At 40.7% G+C, this 19,104-nt stretch overlaps 1 protein-coding gene across 2 annotated transcripts in view; it reads left to right on the forward strand.

The window, feature by feature from the left end:
• Nucleotides 1–19,104, forward strand: part of il17rd (interleukin 17 receptor D) — a 55,113-nt gene that overhangs the window by 20,134 nt on the left and 15,875 nt on the right. For both annotated transcript variants that reach the window (XM_038279695.1, XM_038279696.1), the window contains exons 3-7: nt 3,615–3,737; nt 10,259–10,377; nt 10,557–10,677; nt 10,766–10,810; nt 14,236–14,387. In XM_038279695.1, coding sequence (XP_038135623.1) covers nt 3,615–3,737; nt 10,259–10,377; nt 10,557–10,677; nt 10,766–10,810; nt 14,236–14,387 — 560 coding nt within the window. The remainder of the gene's footprint in view (nt 1–3,614; nt 3,738–10,258; nt 10,378–10,556; nt 10,678–10,765; nt 10,811–14,235; nt 14,388–19,104) is intronic.

Consider the following 19,104-nt stretch of genomic DNA (forward strand, 5'->3'; position numbering starts at 1 on the left):
CGCTTTATTATTAACGCGTCGCTGCGGTCCCAGCAGGGTTTAAATGGGAATAATTGCAGGTCTTGGTCCTGGATTCTATGGGTGCGAGCGGATAAAGTTTTGAAAAACCAGACCAGTGCAGGACTCTGACATGACAAACGTGGCGCCATCTGCTGGCAGAACCACAGATCTATCAGAAAGTCAAAGAAGGATCCAACTTGAAGTTACCTTCCTCCCTAACTGTCGGCATCTTCGATAAACTCTTAACCACAGGGGATGCTTCTTTCTTTTAAGTAAATGTGGTTTAAACGTAATATTACTTCCTGTGCTCCAAAGATGAAAATAAGCTCTTTCTTGATGCTTTTCTTTACTTTTTAAGCAATGGAATCAGCTCTTGTCTCTGTCTGCATCCTCTTCCCGCCTTGGAAGTTGAATTCCAACTTGAAGGAGAAACAAAAGAAAGGGGGGGGGCTATCTTCATCCTTCACTGGATTCTGCCTCTCCTTCTGTGTCTTATGAAATAAATCAGAGGACAAAGATTGAATGAGGTAGAAGAATAGTGACTAAATCCGCTCCCTTCCCCTTGCGCTCTATGGAAGACGAAGAGGGAAAGACGTAGAGCAGCCAGCTGTGACCTTCTTCCTGCAGTCCTGAACATGACCTGGTTCTGAGGAGGAAGACGGCGAGAGGAAGAGGAGCAGTGACTCGTGTCATCTTCCTCTTTATGCTCCTCCACTCCGTCCTCATCGCCATCAATAGATGGAGGAAAGGGGAGCAGTGAGTCGTGTCTGAGGCCACGCCCCCTTTTTTCCTGCATCTGTAGCCTGGCTTTTCTCATGGCTTCAAGCCTGGCTGCTTCGCATCTTTCTCTGCCCCTTCGTCTTTAATTGAATAAAACTGAGGAAACCTTTGAATTGAAGTGGTGTTTTGGCAACAAATGACAGAACTAGAAAAGCACTCGGCGAGCACCGACCTCCGCCAAGCAGCAAATGATGCCACATACTGAGACTTAAAGCTAAAACTCACACAGGATCTGGATCATGGCCAAATTCTAATAACAGCCCAACTTCTCTAGAAATTCCAGCAAAATCTGTGCATAACTTTTTTTTTTTTTAGTTATTTTGAAAAGGAACGGACAAACCAACTCTGAGACCATAACCTCCTTGGTGGAGCTGATAAAGCAATGAAAGTGTGGTTGGAGCATAGTAGACAGGTCAGACAATAACTTCTGGTGATGATGCCCCATCATGTGACCTTGCAAAATGTTTTACAAGGTCATGTGATGGGGTATCGTCACCATAACTTACTTTATGCTGGTCAATTTGCATGTTTTCTAAACAAAAACAAGGCTTTATTGGGCTGCTGTATAAAACCTGGAACTCAACTTTATTTCTGACATTTTTAACTGAAAAAGCTTCCTGGATGGAAGAGAAACGTCTTCAAACTTGGAAACAAAGTCCAGCGGATTGTTTTTTTTTTTTTTTTCTGGGATGACATAAGTTGCTTTCATTTCATCAGAAGTCTCCCCTGGTGTGCGTCCTTTCAAATACAAAAATTCTGACTTTACTCAGTTCAAAAACCTGTAAACCAGAAAGCACAATTAGTTCAGAGCTGTAATTCATCACTTAATCAATAGAGATATAAATAATTACACGTGCAAAATTTCAGCTAGATCAAACGACCAGATGTCGGTCAGGGGCATTACTTATTGAAAACCGCTGGCATATATTCCCACTACAAAATTCCCCATTTTCCTTGATGGGTCCTTGGCTGGTCCCCTACAATTCCTTTATAAGAATATTCTTTCTGTCCTGATTTGTGGACATTAAGATCTAAAGAGAAGCGCCATCTCCTGGACAGACTCTGCTTAAAGTTGGGTAATGTTTCTCTTTAAACATCAACCATTGATGTTTACCGCCTCCGATGTCAGATACCTGTTCTCCAGGGAAGCTCCCACCCAGAGGCTTGAATCTTAGATGCTGTTTACATAATACCACCTTAAACCTGCGACAAAAGATGTGGTATCATTACAGTTTTCATAAAACATTGGGGGGGATTTCAAAGACGTTTCCCCTTGACCTATTAATGTAAAACCAGATATTTTCTTACATGCTCTTTTATAACATTGAATAAAGAAGGAAATCTCAGTTGTTTCTCTCCAGCTAAAGAGAACTAGTCAGACATGAACTTTCATTTCATATATTCCAAAAGTTAAGGTGAGACAAGCATATGGCTATAAAAGGAAGACGGACAAACAGAGAGTAGCGTGAAAAGGAAAGCTCAGATTCTGACAGCATATATGCTTTACCAGCAGCATTACCTTCAGTCAAACATGAGTCGACTCGCTAAAAATCAGCATTTGACCCTCTTCCCACTAGCAAAGAAATCTGGGTCTAACCCCACGCTGGCAGCTGCGTGTCTGGTGACACCCTCACTCTGGGTTAGCGTTGATGATGTCACCAATGCAACAGAAATCAGGGAAGTAAACAATGGAGAGCACCATGGAAGGAAGCCAGGGCGTAGTCAGTGTGCTTTATCGTTTCTCTGTTATCTGTCTGAATCCCTCTGACCAGAGCTGCTCCATGTTTATCCAATGGAAACAGAGTTGATTCTGCTTGTTGATCAGAAACCACTGGCGCAGTGTGTTGACGTCCGTACGATGCATTAAATGGTATCCCAGAAATTAGCGGGTCGACCCGGATCTGGTGTTCCCACAGCACGACGTTAAAAGCTGAGGAGATTTCAACAAGGGTCGTTCCCAATGCCACCAAAAGCACATTGTTCCCGGGTTTAAACTGTATTTTCGGCCAGTGGGAAAGGGGTATAAAAAGTTAGAAAATATGAAAAGAAAAACTATTTTTCGTTCAGGTTTTTTCCAGCTGGGATCATTATTTCCACAGAGGAAGATCCTCGAAGCTCAGCTCTACTCTCCACAACTTTTCCCCTTTAAAACTTATGAGTTATTAAAAGTTAGTTTCCAAAAATCATAAAAAATATTGATGATAATTAAAAAAAGTTATTTTTTGTTTTTCAAATTTGTATTTGCATATTTTCTTATCTTATAAGGCCTCTCTAGTGAGATATATGGTGCATTATAAATAAAATTATTATTATTTCTTAACACTGTCCCCAATTGCTTTGCTGTATTCAAATATTAAAAATAAAGCCCATTAACTGTAAACCTTCAGTTCCTTTACCTGCTTAGTTGTCTGAAAGTTTTGGTTTTGAAGCGACTCCAGCTGTGATTCCTGCTCGCTGCTGCTTTTGGCTTTCTGGCTCCGGGATAAAAATCTCAGTGGAAGGAAGAAACAGACCTATAAATGAGAAAAGATTTCTTAAAATATGTTGGTTTTTTTTTGCCTTTTATTTAAAGATTATTTGCCTTTTGGAATGAGTCATTTTCATCTCTAAAATAAGATGATTTTATATATATATCCATGTCAAATAAGCAGGCGTTTGGGTTGCTTATACCTTGGGTCGGCCCTGCCGTTACAGATATGGAACCCTAACAATAACTTGATGTCAACCGTGACCAAACCAGTGGAGGCTTATTTGCTTATTATGTCTTGTAGATTCTTAATGGTTTTTTCCATATATGCCTCTGCTAAGGTGTCCCTTGTGTCTTTTCTTTGCAGACTGCTCGTTAAGCTATCCGCTGGGGAAGCATGCAATCCATGAGGTCTCAGACATCTCCTTCAGCCACCTGGCCTGTGATGACCAGGCTGCCGTGGTCGTCCACTGGTCTCCAAGTCCACTAGGTACAGTCTGTCCCAGTGTCGGCCTGTTCTTAGACTATACGAGTTTGCACTGACAAAAAAATAAATTAAAATATGTGTATTTGCTCCTAATTTGTGCTGTAAATACTATAATCTACTAATGGCACAAGTATATTTATCAAGTAAAGAAGATAATTGGATTTTATGCTTTTGAAGTAAGATAATGGAAAAGTTCTCATCTTATTCCTTTGGCAAATTGACTTGCCTACCTGCACAAATCAAAAGAGAATACACCTTTTTGTTTTGTTTTGTTTTACTGTCCATAATATGCAGTGCAAAGATGAAATGGGGAAAGTTGAGAGTGGAAAAATGAGAACCTAAAGGCCTCAGGATGCTAAGGTTACTGAGATGTGAGTGTCTCTTTGATCAGACCTGGAGCCGCGGAGAAAAAGGATCACATCTCACACAACAATACCACGATTTGACCGTGAAGGAATGTGTGTCTGTGTGCACGGTTAGCAGAACCCCGCTCTCTTTTCTCTGTGTGACAAGCTGCCTGTTGTTTTCTGGTTCCAGGCAGAAATCTCTCAGAAAATATCCCACTTAGATGTGAACCACAGCCATGCTAGAAAAGGCTTCCTCCCCCCCCCAAAAAAACAAAAAAAACAAAACACAAAAGCGGTGCAGATTTAACAGAGGTTTCTGTTTGTTTTTCTGTTTTTTTTTGTCTTGCTGGTTGAATCAGGTGAACTGTGTGCGTCTCGGTGGTGATGAACAAAATGGCCAAGTTGGACTTGTTTCTTTCTCTGCTTATAAATTGGCAAAATTATTTTCTTGCCATTTTTTCTTAATTCTACCTGCTCAAACATGTACGGCTGGAAGCCTTCTACACCAAACCAAGCTTCTGCCGCCCTGGCGTCCTCTTCCACAACATCTTCGTCCCCGCTTTCCTCCTCTAAATAAAAAATGGATGACGGAGGAGACTCATCCACGACCTCCGACACTAAACTCTCCTCCTCTAGCATGTTTCCTCTGTCCATAGCGTTCCTTGACAGTGTCGTTTCTAAGTCACCAATTTAGTGCTACTTGGTCCCAATGGAATTTCCCATTGGGAACCTACTAGCACTAAGTTGCTAACTGGTTAGCAAGATGCTTCCGACAAACCGGCCACAACCACACTGGCTTGTGAACCTTCCGCCACAACAGTCCCGCCCTCTTGATAATCGACCAATCACATTCACTTTATTCACTCGTGTAAAGTCGGGCACCACTCTGGGAAGAGCAGCTTCCCTACAACTTTAAAGGGATCCATGATTAGCTGAATATGTTAGCCTAAATATGTTGTAATTTTCCTTTCAACGTAAAAAAAAAAGTGCCGTTTGTGATGCTTTTTTTTGTTTTGTTTGTTTTGATAATAAAAAAAATCATAATTATTTCAGTAATAATATATCCTCTGTTTTATTTTTTCACTCATGGAGTTCGCCATTTTTTCCCCTGTGCAATGCATGCTGGGTAGATGTCGTGGTTAGGTCTAACTGGAACCTGCAGATTAAACACAGGAAGGCTAACATTAGCAGAGCTGCTTTTATCATCTGACTGGTGTAAATTCAGACAATGCGTCACTTTGTCGCTCCTTGAAAGTTTTCACGAGTCGTTATACTTGAGATATCTGTTGGAATAAACCAACTTCTGATCTACTATATCAGCTACAGCTAACACCGTTAGCTGAATCTAACATGAAATCAAATCAGAAGATAAGGACTGTTTAAAGTGACAGAGAAACATCTTTCAGTCATTGTAACTCATCATTTTAATATATCAGAGAAAATGTTTTGATTCTGATGCTAACCGCTAACAGCCTCAGTTAGAAACTGGAGCTCTTTGTAGCATCTAGGTTAGCATCTCCTAGCATTAGCTTTTTCAGACAGCTCTCCACTCTTCCTCCATTTGGTCCTCCTCATCTTCATTACGTCTTATTTCTACATTCTCTTAAATTTCAACATGCTCCAGTTCAAACTGGAAAAGTTGAACGCAACTGCTCTTTATCTGGACAGGGCTAGTGCTACAGGACCTAGCTTATTTCATTTACCCACAATGCATTGCAGGGCAAACTTGAGACAATATATTATTTAAATCGGTACAAACGTGACGGGTTACAATATTCCCACTAAGTTGTATTTACAGTAAAAGTTAATATTTTTCTAGTGAAGTTTCTTGCTAAAGCTAATCCTGATCGTTGTATTGTCACAAGTTATCGTTCTCATGTTAAAGCTTATGTGGAAAACATCCCTATAATGTTGTTTTTAGCTAGCTTCTTATGCAAAACACTTCGAGGAGAAATTCAGGCGCCATCTTTTCAGTCTCCATCTGTTTAGTGAGAGGACTGAAAGGGGGGTTAAAGTTAATCCTCCTCTCTAAGTGAGGTAGTCTCAGGCCCACAGCTGACTTTTATTGGAGCAAGCAGGCTCCTTTAATGCTGCTAAAGTTGACATAAATGTCAGCTATTTTATCTTGAAATATTTATGTTTTCCACTTATTTAAGAAGTTATGACAATACGCCATTGGAAGTAGATGATTTTATTCTTGGAAGAAAAAATAAAATTACTATTATCTTATTTCAAGTGCGTAGTACCTAATTATAAGTACACATTTATTTTATTGGCAGATCATCTTATTTACCTGCTCAGCCTAAGAGCAAATATACTTTCAGACATTGGCACTTAATTTTAGTGCTTAGTTTTTATATTGTACTTTATATTGGAGGTCTTCAACAGGGGGTCCACGACCCCTAGGGGTCCATAGAGGTACTGCATGGGGGTCACAAAAGTTTTGGTTGATTAGACTTTTTTTTTTTTTTTTTTTCCCCTGCACTTTTTCCACTAATTGAAATGTCTTTAAATCCACATGAACATGAATTCAACTGTAGTAACCTGATAAATGGAGGCAGAAGATGTCTTTCAGTCATCAATGCACACATTCAGCAACACACAGGAGCTTTTTCAAGCTGGGCACCGTTTCATTCACAACACCTGTCCCATCAACCAGGAATCAGAAATACTTTAATAATCCCAGGGAGGGATTACTTTAGTTACATTACTCCATCTGTAATAGAGTGACTATAGGACCAGTTTGATAGAACACTATTTCATACAATATACAGGTGCTGGTCATAAAATTAGAATATCATGAAAAAGTAGATTGATTTCAGTAATTCCATTTAAAAAGTGAAACTTGTATATTATATTCATACATTACATACAAACTCATATATTTCAGATGTTTATTTTGTTTAATTTTGATGATTACAAATGACAACAAATGAAAATCTCAAATTCATCATATCAGAAAATTAGAATATTACTGAAGACCAATAAAAACAAAGGATTTATAGAAATGTTGGCCAACTGAAAAGTATGAACATGAAAAGTATGAGCATGTACAGCACTCAGTATTTAGTTGGGCCTCCTTTGGCCTGTATTACTGCAGCAATGCGGCGTGGCATGGAGTCGATCAGTCTGTGGCACTGCTCAGGTGTTATGATAGCCCAGGTTGCTCTAATAGTGGCTTTTAGCTCTTCTGAATTGTTGGGTCTGGTGTATTGCATCTTCTTCTTCACAATACCCCATAGATTTTCTATGGGGTTAAGGTCAGGAGAGTTTGCTGGCCAATTAAGAACAGGGATACCATGGTCCTTCAACCAGGTACTGGTAGCTTTGGCACTGTGTGCAGGTGCCAAGTCCTGTTGGAAAATGAAATCTGCATCTCCAAAAAGTTGGTCAGCTGCAGGAAGCATGAAGTGCTCTAAAACTTCCTGGTATGTGGCTGCGTTGACCCTGGACCTCAGAAAACACAATGGACCAACACCAGCAGATGACATGGCACCCCAAACCATCACTGACTGTGGAAACTTTACACTGGACTTCAAGCAACGTGGATGAAGTGCCTCTCTTCTTTTCCTCCAGACTCTGGGACCTTGATTTCCAAAGGAAATGCAAAATTTACTTTCATCAGAGAACATGACTTTGGACCACTCACCAGCAGTCCAGTCCTGTTTCTCTTTAGACGCTTCTGACGCTGTCTGTGGTTCAAGAGTGGCTTGACACAAGGAATGCGACAGCAGAAACCCATGTCTTTCATACGTCTGTGTGTGGTGGTTCTTGAAGCACTCACTCCAGCTGCAGTCCACTCTTTGTGAATCTCCCCCACATTTTTGAAGGGGTTTTGTTTCACAATCCTCTCCAGGGTGCGGTTATCTCTCTTGCTTGTACACTTTTTTCGACCACATCTTTTCCTTCCCTTCGCCTCTCTATTAATGTGCTTGGACACTGAGCTCTGTGAACAGCCAGCCTCTTTAGCGATGACCTTTTGTGTCTTGCCCTCCTTGTGCAAGGTGTCGATGGTCGTCTTTTGGACAACTGTCAAGTCAGCAGTCTTCCCCATGATTGTGTAGCCTATAGAACTAGACTGAAAGACCATTTAAAGGCTTTTGCAGGTGGTTTGAGTTAATTAGCTGATTAGAGTGTGGCACCAGGGGCCATCAATTTTGAACCTTTTCACAATATTCTAATTTTCTGATATGATGAATTTGAGATTTTCATTTGTTGTCATTTGTAATCATCAAAATTAAACAAAATAAACATCTGAAATATATGAGTTTGTATGTAATGTATGAATATAATATACAAGTTTCACTTTTTAAATGGAATTACTGAAATCAATCTACTTTTTCATGATATTCTAATTTTATGACCAGCACCTGTATATAATTAGAGGGTCCCTGCTCCACCTCGCCATCAGTTTGGGGTCCTTGGCCTGGAAAACGTTAAAGACCCCTGCCTTAGATATTTGTGAAATGAATACTTCACAGAAACTCCTACTGATCCAAACAAGGTATAACAGTTTGGGTGCATCAACAGTGAGGAAAATGAGGTCTGCAAACATGAAATTTGAGTGTGTTTTCCTTATTTTAAACCAATAAGATCATTTGTCGTTTAATACTCCTTAATCTTATTTCAAATGTGTAACATCCAGGCCAAATACAGGATTATTAGGATGTTTTTAGATCAGTTTTTAGGGTAGAATTAATCAAGATAAAACATTTAGATGAATAAAATGACCTTAAGTTGAAGATATAATAAAAGCTGACTTCTCTAGGAACAAAATGAATCAGAGAGCTCATGTTCCTCCTGGTCATTCTTCTTCACGTTTGAGCCGTTTGGCCTCCGTATGCTACTGCCAGGGTTTAGAAATAAACCACTTGGTCCAATTTTCTCTTTTTCAGTTTGACATTTCCTGCTCTTGTTTTAGTGTCGACCTTTAAAACAAGAGAAGCAGAAGGACTCTTAGGTGCAGCTAAGATGCATATTATCGTTCAGTCGCAGAGAGACGGAGCAACATGTTCAGGAATCTGCCCGAGGAAAGAAAAACCCGTCCCTCCACTTTTCTGTGCGTCTCTCCTGCAGAGCTAATGGGAAAAAAATGTCTGTTGGATGTGAAGGTGTTATTACAAGGCAGATGTTTTCAAAGAGGAGGAGGAGATTAAGCTGGGAGGAGGCGGGTAAAGGGAAGAAGACGGGAGGGGTGAGGACCCAGACAGGAAGCAAAGGGACAGGTCAAATTATGTCCATCATCATTTCCTAAACTCTTTACTCTGAGTGGTTTTAGAAGATCAGGAAGAAAGGATGAACTTTGGAGCTTCGCACTGATTTGGGTCGGCAGATTTTCAACCGCTGCAGCAAAGTTTCACTAAATACCTCAAGTCTGTTGGTCTCACCGAGTCTGGAGCTGATTTATTTCAAAAGCTTTAAATTAAAATCAAACGATGAACAAATTAATAACTTTAAGCTGATTTTTTATTTTTTTTTGCTTTGATTTCCAATCAGCCTTAGAATAATGCAACCACTGCCGTGCCTGACAGGTTCTTCGGTTCTGAAGCCTCACCTTGGCTTATCCAAACGTTCCTCTTGTCTTTGTGGCCGAACGGGTCATTCTTCCTCTCATCTGAGGATAAAGGTCTGCAGAAGACATTATTTCCAAATGATACTTTTAAGTTTAGGTTCTCGATGAAAGAGCTGTTCCAGCTGAGAAAGTTTGGCCAAATCTTAATCTATTTGGATGTATTTGAACTGTTAGGATCATTTTATTTCAAAGGAGATGAGAAAATAAAAAAGAAGCAAACAGGAAGAAGTGATTAGAGGTGAATATCTGAGAGTTTAGAGTAGGAAACAGTTAAAGAGGGGGGGTTCTGAAAGACTGTTCCAATGAAAAATCTTCCGCTTCCCCTTTTTCTCTTATGTTTAATTCTAGTTTCTGCCGATGGCTGCTCCTCCTCAGACAGCTTCAGCTTTAGCCTTGCTCCCGTTTATTGGAGAGGGTTTCTTACCACTTTCGCCACGTGCTTGCTTAGGAGGATTGCTTTATAGTTAGTGGCAGCTTTCCTCCACCTGGCTTCATGAACTGAATGTAAATTCATTGGACTATAACGAGGAGCGCAGTTTAATCTGAATAAAAGGTTTGATTGAATGTAGACGACGATGAGTGAAGTTTCTATTCCATCTCTGCAGGAATCGAACACATTAAAGGCTTCAGAGTTTATCTGGAAGACAAGAATCCCGACGGGAAACGGTGTCAGCACCTCGTCCTCAAAGAACCGCGGCAGCTCAACTACTCCTACAGGAGCACGGTAGGACGAACGCTTCCGTCTCCGCCATCCAAGTCGCATCTTTTGCTTTTAATGCGATGCGAAGCTATGATTCCAGAAAAATTTAGACAAAAACAAAAAATACCAGAGCATATCATGTTAAGATCTTAAGAGATCCCTGATTCTTAGATTTATTGATCTATGTTTTGCTCCTCGTACAGAAGCTGAGCAGTCAGCCGTTCACCGGTTTGACCTTTGACACCGACTACATGGTTCGTGTCGTTCCTTTCCCATCTCTGATGAACGAAAGCGTCTTCCATCCATCTTTTCTGCGAACCAACTGTAAGCTGGATGATTTAAAACAAACAGCGTCTCTTTTTGTCAGAGAAGAAAGCAGATTTTTCATTTTTACCTGTTTTTCTTCCCACAGCCTGTGAATTCCTCCTTGGATCTGACAACCTGGTCTGCAAACCATGTAAGTTCCTGGTTGTGCTCGTCCTCAGCCTCATCCTGAGCTCATGTTACCAAAAGGAAGAGCAAGTCTGCTCCTAAAAAGCCCAGCAATAAAACTAGCTCTTAAAAGAACGATGCCTAATTATCACATGATAATTACACAGCCTTGTATTTTCAATAAAAAGCATAAATACAAAGTTCTGCTCTGCTGGGAAATGACAGAACAGAAGGGGAGGGAAAATGAAACTGGGCCATAAAGTTTGTTAAAAATATATTTTTAAGCTGGAAAACTGTAAGTTCAAAACTTTTAAAATTGAAAACAAATGTTTAAAATTTAATTTCGCATATTTTTTTTATCATATTTATTTCTTTCTTGTCGTGAAACTGCTGGCCCCTCTAGGGGGGCGGGGCTTATAGTACCTGCTGTCGCTGTTTTTATTTTTTACTAGCTTTTATTGTCTTTAGACTCTGTAAAATACAGAACAACAAAAATGAACTCTGGTCCCCTTGGGGAGCAGTGGAGGGTTAAGGGTCTTGCTCAGGGACCCACAGTGGCAGTCTGTAGGGCTCAAACTCAGAACCTGTGGATTCCAAGCTCTATGCCCACTGGGCCACAGCTGACTTTTTTTTTTTTTAAATAAGCTCCTTTTTTATTTTTGGCTCACAAAATAAGTTTCTAATTCTTCTTTTAATTTTAAAATCTGTTCCTTTAAGTTTCCATATTTTTTTTCCTTTTATCCTTTTTCTTGTTTTTTTCCATTTTAAAAATATTTTGCAGTTTTATAAATTCATTTCTTTTCTGTTTTAATTTTTTTCCACTTTTCAAATCATTTTCCAGTTAATTTTTTTTCTTCAGTTTAAATAAAAAAATGTGAAACAAATTTTATGGCCCCAATTTGGCTCCGTATGTCTGCAAAAGGACCTCTTTTGATTTGGGTTAAAAGTTCTAATAAATACCTGATTGGAAATACAATAAAAAGAAGCTGTGCTTGAAGTTTGGGGGTTTTCAGGATGAAACGTTGGGATTTTCTCTGGAGGGTTTAAGTTGTTTTTATGTCTGTTCGAAGCAGATTATACCTGCAATAAAATGTTGCAGAAATCCCTGCAGCATTGTGTCGACGACCGCTTGTTTAATGAAGCCGCGCTGTTTGCCCAGTAAAGCTGCAGCAGATGGCTGAGTGAAATCTTTAGTGTCTTTGCACTGAGGCTGAGAACTGTACTTCCACATTATTTTATGCTTCTCTCTTAATGCGACCGTTAACCTGCACCAAATGCATAACTCAGGCTTATTGACCTAATTAATAGACCAGTTTTCTCCTCTATATTAGTTATATATCCATCCATCCATCCATTATCTTACACGCTTGTCCCAATTGGGGTCGCGAGGGGTGCTGGTGCCTATCTCCAGCAGTCAATGGGCGAGAGGCGGGGTACACCCTGGACAGGTTGCCAGTCCATCGCAGTATTAATTATATATCTTTGTTAAAAAAGCAATAGAAAAATTTTCGGTCCTTGAGGATTTGTTCTGTGAGCTCTGAAGAGATAAATGGCATACATGAACCAAAAGATGCTTAAAATAAAACAATGAACTTCACAGCACGCATAACCTGTTAAAAAAACAAAGCCAGGCGTAAATAAAAGTGGTTCCAGCTGGAACCAAAGCTACGCAGTTTAAATGAGTCTTTAAAAGAGATTTAGAAGTGACTGATGTGTGCAGATGGGCAGAGCTAACCCAACCTGAGGCACTCTCTCAGCATCTGGTCTCTCCAGCATAGTGCAATGATCCCTGGAAGACTTCAGCAGTGAGGATTAAATTGGCATTGGTGCAAAAAAATATCTAAAAATAAGACAAACTTTTTTATAATAAAAGTTCATTTAAGCAGGTAAATAATGACAATCTGACAGTATTATTGTTTCCACCCTTAAAACAAGATAATTAGATATTATGGATCTGAAATAAGATTTCTTTCCTTTTATTTATGTAAATCATTGTATGCCATTGCCAAATTATTTTATTTACTTCTAAAATCAAGCGTAAATACTTTTATTTCAAGAAAAATTGACTGACTTAGATTTAATTTTTTTCAGTGTAACTTTCCTCTTGCTCTTACTGCCCTTCAAAGGTGGGTAGAGTAAAAAGTTATTTAAAAGAGGGCTGTTCAGTTCAATTCTATTCAGTTTATTTCTATAGCTCCAATTCACAACACGTCATCTCAAGACACTTTACAGTTTACATGATCATCCAGTCAGATTGATTGAAAGTTTTCTATCTAAGGAAAACCAGCTGATTGCATCGACTCATTGCCTCTTCAGCAATCCCTCACACTAAGCATGCTTGTAGCGACAGTGGGGAGGAAAAACTCCCTTTGAACAGGAAGAAACCTCCAGCAGAACCAGGCTCAGTGTGAGCGGCCATCTGCTGAGGCCCACTGGGGTTCAAGAAGACAGAAGCGGACATAGAAAAAGAAGCATAGATACAAAAGGCAACTGTCAACCAGCTCCACAGGCGGCCCCGTCCAGGAAACACACAGCCAGGCAGACGAGCTCCGAGCCAGCTCCCATGTCAGAGGATGAAGAGAACACATCCAGTTAGTCACAGTCAGAGAAACAGGCTACACTGGAAAACAGGCCAAGCTCCAACATCTATAAACAAAGGTGTTGATGGCAGCAGCACAGCTGATATTTCTCTCCAGGATGGAGTCACAGCCAAACAGGAACAGAGCAGATGAAGCTACTATGAGAAAAAGCAGAGAGAGCATTACTCAGTTACAAAGCATAATATAAACGTGCAAATCGCTTTTTTAAAGGTAAAAACAATTAACACAAATAAAAAAATTAAGCAGAAGAAAGACCTTTCCAAATTCATTTTAGCATAAAACATCTGAAACCATTTCCTACAGAATGTAATACATATTTTAATAAAACAAACTTTCTGAATCTGCTGAATTAGTTTAAGATGTACCTTTCCTTTTTTTATTCCAGTTTCTCACAGTGGGCAGAATAGTTAACAGTTCCAGAAGGAGTACTGATACGTCATGACTAAAGTAAAACCTGTGGTGCAGTAAACCTATTCCTAAAAGTACATTTTTGTCAAAGTTACTGCAGTAAATAAAAAGCAAATAAAACTAGTAAGTAGCTCCCTCTGTTGGCCATATGTGGTAATTACAACTGTTTCAGCGTCTGAAACTTGGAGATTTTTGGTTTAAAAAAAAACATTTGAAAGATGTTTTCTCTTCAAATGCATTGAAATCTAATGAATTTTGCTGTACCATATATTCGGGCTCAATAGTATTTATTTATGGTGGAAACATAAGTGACAGTACACCTTTAATCCTGTGTAAACAAAATAAGGTTTGTTTTTTATATTCATGCATGTTACTGTTTTAATTTCATATGTGTGATACACGTCCACAATATATGCATTTGGTTCTGCTTCTGTCTCTCCAGTCTGGAAGCCAAAGACCCTGAATGTGTCTCAGCTTGGATCCAACCTTCACGTGACCTTTGACCTGGCTCCGCCTTCCTTCGGCCTCCAGTTTTACTACCTGTACTACAGGCTGCGACAGGACGGGCTGTTCAGAGTGCAGCGCTGCAGGCCGGTAGGACTGACGGCTCTCTGGCCCTTCCTGCAATGCAGTGGCTTTTTATTTTCACTTTGCAGGACTACAGGGAATGATGCACAGCTGTGCTCCAAAGTTTTCACACCCTCCCTTCAAAGAAACAGATGATTTCACACTAGTAGTTAAAATAACCCAAAACTGAAAAGGGAAAAAATAACTATTTACTAAATGGTAATTAAGTAAAATAAAATATTGATTTTGAAAACAATATTCCAAAAAACAAAGATCCCAGATAAATGAAAGTGCCTTGCTCATGAACCGTGAACCAGCAGACCTGTCAGCATGTCCAGAAGGCTGAATAATGTTACAGAAAAATAACTTATTTCTCTGATTATTGCTTCAAACTGATGCTCGACGACATCTCGGGTCAGGAGCTACATCTGGCTTGTTTACTGTTTTACATGGATGCATATGTGTTTATTTATACAGGTGCTGGTCATAAAATTAGAATATCATGAAAAAGTAGATTGATTTCAGTAATTCCATTTAAAAAGTGAAACTTGTATATTATATTCATACATTACATACAAACTCATATATTTCAGATGTTTATTTTGTTTAATTTTGAGGATTACAAATGACAACAAATGAAAATCTCAAATTCATCATATCAGAAAATTAGAATATTACTGAAGACCAATAAAAACAAAGGATTTATAGAAATGTTGGCCAACTGAAAAGTATGAACATGAAAAGTATGAGCATGTACAGCACTGTTACGCCCACCAAGGACACAACATATTTGAGGACACGAGACAAAAATGAGGGTTCAAAAAAAGATATTTTATTAATAAATTCTCTCCGTTTTAGTTGTTCTTGGTTCGGCTTCTTCAGATGTTCTGCGAAGAGAAAAATAGTTAACGGCCCTCAAATCCCGTGCCCCAAAAAAAGAAAAAAAAGAAACCCAAAGTAACAACAGAAAGTTGGACCTGGCAGGCCGATCAAACAGAATAAAACGGTACAGCAGGGGGCCAACCCTATACAGGGCCGTCGAAGCCCCTACTGGTACCGGACTAAAGGCAAAAGATAACCTAAGCGAAAGAAAAATCGAAAACAGGACTACCGGTCCCGCCAGGCCAAAAACCTCAAGAAAAAAGTAAGAAAAAGGTAACAAAAATACCACATGGCAGGCTGGAACGTCCGCTGCAGGCCGCAGCGACAAGACAAGTGCGCACCGCGCACGATGGAGCAAATGAAGCAGGTGGGAAGTGGCGTCCAAACGAGGTTGGAAAGGAACGCGAAAGGAACGCGCTAACGTGCTGAAGGCCAGCCTATTTATAGGCGGACGACAGCACCACAAATTAACATAATTGATTTACTAAAAGAATCCTAAAATATATTAACAAAAGGATCCTTCAACTAAAGTTTATAAGCAAACGAAGAAAAGAAATGGACAAAAATCATAATGTGCCTGGGGCACATAACACCCCCACCCAAAGACTCTGAATGGGGTCCGAAGCAAAGCTCAACCCATTCAGAGAAAAAAAAAAAGGAAAGCGGAACTAGAGTCATGAGAGTGCGTCGGCCATGACATTGTCTGCTCCTCTTACAATAAAAACACGCTAAAAGGAAAGCGGGACTAGAGTCAGGAAAGTGCGTCAGCCACTACGTTGTCCCCTCTTCCTACAATAAAAACGCGTCACATAGCTCTCACATCCAAGACATGATCCAATGCGCTCTCAATGCCACCAAGCGCAGCAAATACATCCAATTCACCAACTTCAGTCTGCGTATTTCAAAAAACAGCTCTTCCCTCTATCAAAGACAGCTGTCCAAAATTGACCTGAAGTTCCTCTAAACGACACGGATCAGCTGCAAGTGAGGTTTTATTCGGCGATTCATCAAGACTCTGTGCTAAAACTGCAGCAGGAAAAATATCCTTCGTGCACTCACTAAAGACATCTAATGTGGCTCCTCGAGCAAACTCATCCAGGTCAGACTCCATGTCCACCCCTGGACTCTAGCCACACAAACTGTCAAGCACACACACAAAGCCACAAAAACCCCAGAGTCAAATCGTCCAATCCACAATAACCTCAAAATGCTCGGCTTCCCGTGCATCTGCAGCTGCCCCGACACCTGCGTCATCTCGTTCACTGGAAACAACCGATAGATTTATGCAGAGCGGGCGCACGTTCATTACCAGCAACAGATCCTTTGTGCATTTATGCAAAGTGTCCAATGTGGGCCCTCGAACAAACTCATCCAGGTCAAACTCCATGTCTACCCCTGGAATCAGGCCACACCAAATCAGGAACACCTCTGCACTAACAAAGCTACAGCACCACCAGAACCGAATGCTCTAACTAATCAGCGCAACGCGCGTCAGCTGCGCAAAAATACATACAAACCCAGCACAACCGCCAACAAACAAGAACCAACCGTAGGACACGACCTGTCTCTAAAAGGCACACTTTGTTTAAACAAGCCCCCAAAAATATGTTACGTCCACCAAGGACACAACATATCGGAGGGCACTAAAGGCAAACTTTGTTTTGACAAGCCCCCAAAAATATGTTACGCCCACCAAGGACACAACATATTTGAGGACACGAGACAAAAATGAGGGTTCAAAAAAAGATATTTTATTAATAAATTCTCTCCGTTTTAGTTGTTCTTGGTTCGGCTTCTTCAGATGTTCTGCGAAGAGAAAAATAGTTAACGGCCCTCAAATCCCGTGCCCCAAAAAAAGAAAAAAAAGAAACCCAAAGTAACAACAGAAAGTTGGACCTGGCAGGCCGATCAAACAGAATAAAACGGTACAGCAGGGGGCCAACCCTATACAGGGCCGTCGAAGCCCCTACTGGTACCGGACTAAAGGCAAAAGATAACCTAAGCGAAAGAAAAATCGAAAACAGGACTACCGGTCCCGCCAGGCCAAAAACCTCAAGAAAAAAGTAAGAAAAAGGTAACAAAAATACCACATGGCAGGCTGGAACGTCCGCTGCAGGCCGCAGCGACAAGACAAGTGCGCACCGCGCACGATGGAGCAAATGAAGCAGGTGGGAAGTGGCGTCCAAACGAGGTTGGAAAGGAACGCGAAAGGAACGCGCTAACGTGCTGAAGGCCAGCCTATTTATAGGCGGACGACAGCACCACAAATTAACATAATTGATTTACTAAAAGAATCCTAAAATATATTAACAAAAGGATCCTTCAACTAAAGTTTATAAGCAAACGAAGAAAAGAAATGGACAAAAATCATAATGTGCCTGGGGCACATAACACCCCCACCCAAAGACTCTGAATGGGGTCCGAAGCAAAGCTCAACCCATTCAGAGAAAAAAAAAAAGGAAAGCGGAACTAGAGTCATGAGAGTGCGTCGGCCATGACATTGTCTGCTCCTCTTACAATAAAAACACGCTAAAAGGAAAGCGGGACTAGAGTCAGGAAAGTGCGTCAGCCACTACGTTGTCCCCTCTTCCTACAATAAAAACGCGTCACATAGCTCTCACATCCAAGACATGATCCAATGCGCTCTCAATGCCACCAAGCGCAGCAAATACATCCAATTCACCAACTTCAGTCTGCGTATTTCAAAAAACAGCTCTTCCCTCTATCAAAGACAGCTGTCCAAAATTGACCTGAAGTTCCTCTAAACGACACGGATCAGCTGCAAGTGAGGTTTTATTCGGCGATTCATCAAGACTCTGTGCTAAAACTGCAGCAGGAAAAATATCCTTCGTGCACTCACTAAAGACATCTAATGTGGCTCCTCGAGCAAACTCATCCAGGTCAGACTCCATGTCCACCCCTGGACTCTAGCCACACAAACTGTCAAGCACACACACAAAGCCACAAAAACCCCAGAGTCAAATCGTCCAATCCACAATAACCTCAAAATGCTCGGCTTCCCGTGCATCTGCAGCTGCCCCGACACCTGCGTCATCTCGTTCACTGGAAACAACCGATAGATTTATGCAGAGCGGGCGCACGTTCATTACCAGCAACAGATCCTTTGTGCATTTATGCAAAGTGTCCAATGTGGGCCCTCGAACAAACTCATCCAGGTCAAACTCCATGTCTACCCCTGGAATCAGGCCACACCAAATCAGGAACACCTCTGCACTAACAAAGCTACAGCACCACCAGAACCGAATGCTCTAACTAATCAGCGCAACGCGCGTCAGCTGCGCAAAAATACATACAAACCCAGCACAACCGCCAACAAACAAGAACCAACCGTAGGACACGACCTGTCTCTAAAAGGCACACTTTGTTTAAACAAGCCCCCAAAAATATGTTACGTCCACCAAGGACACAACATATCGGAGGGCACTAAAGGCAAACTTTGTTTTGACAAGCCCCCAAAAATATGTTACGCCCACCAAGGACACAACATATTTGAGGACACGAGACAAAAATGAGGGTTCAAAAAAAGATATTTTATTAATAAATTCTCTCCGTTTTAGTTGTTCTTGGTTCGGCTTCTTCAGATGTTCTGCGAAGAGAAAAATAGTTAACGGCCCTCAAATCCCGTGCCCCAAAAAAAGAAAAAAAAGAAACCCAAAGTAACAACAGAAAGTTGGACCTGGCAGGCCGATCAAACAGAATAAAACGGTACAGCAGGGGGCCAACCCTATACAGGGCCGTCGAAGCCCCTACTGGTACCGGACTAAAGGCAAAAGATAACCTAAGCGAAAGAAAAATCGAAAACAGGACTACCGGTCCCGCCAGGCCAAAAACCTCAAGAAAA

This window comes from Cyprinodon tularosa, unplaced genomic scaffold, assembly GCF_016077235.1.
Source record: "Cyprinodon tularosa strain WSP-4 unplaced genomic scaffold, ASM1607723v1 ctg152, whole genome shotgun sequence".
In the NCBI taxonomy this organism is placed as follows: Eukaryota; Metazoa; Chordata; class Actinopteri; order Cyprinodontiformes; family Cyprinodontidae; genus Cyprinodon; species Cyprinodon tularosa.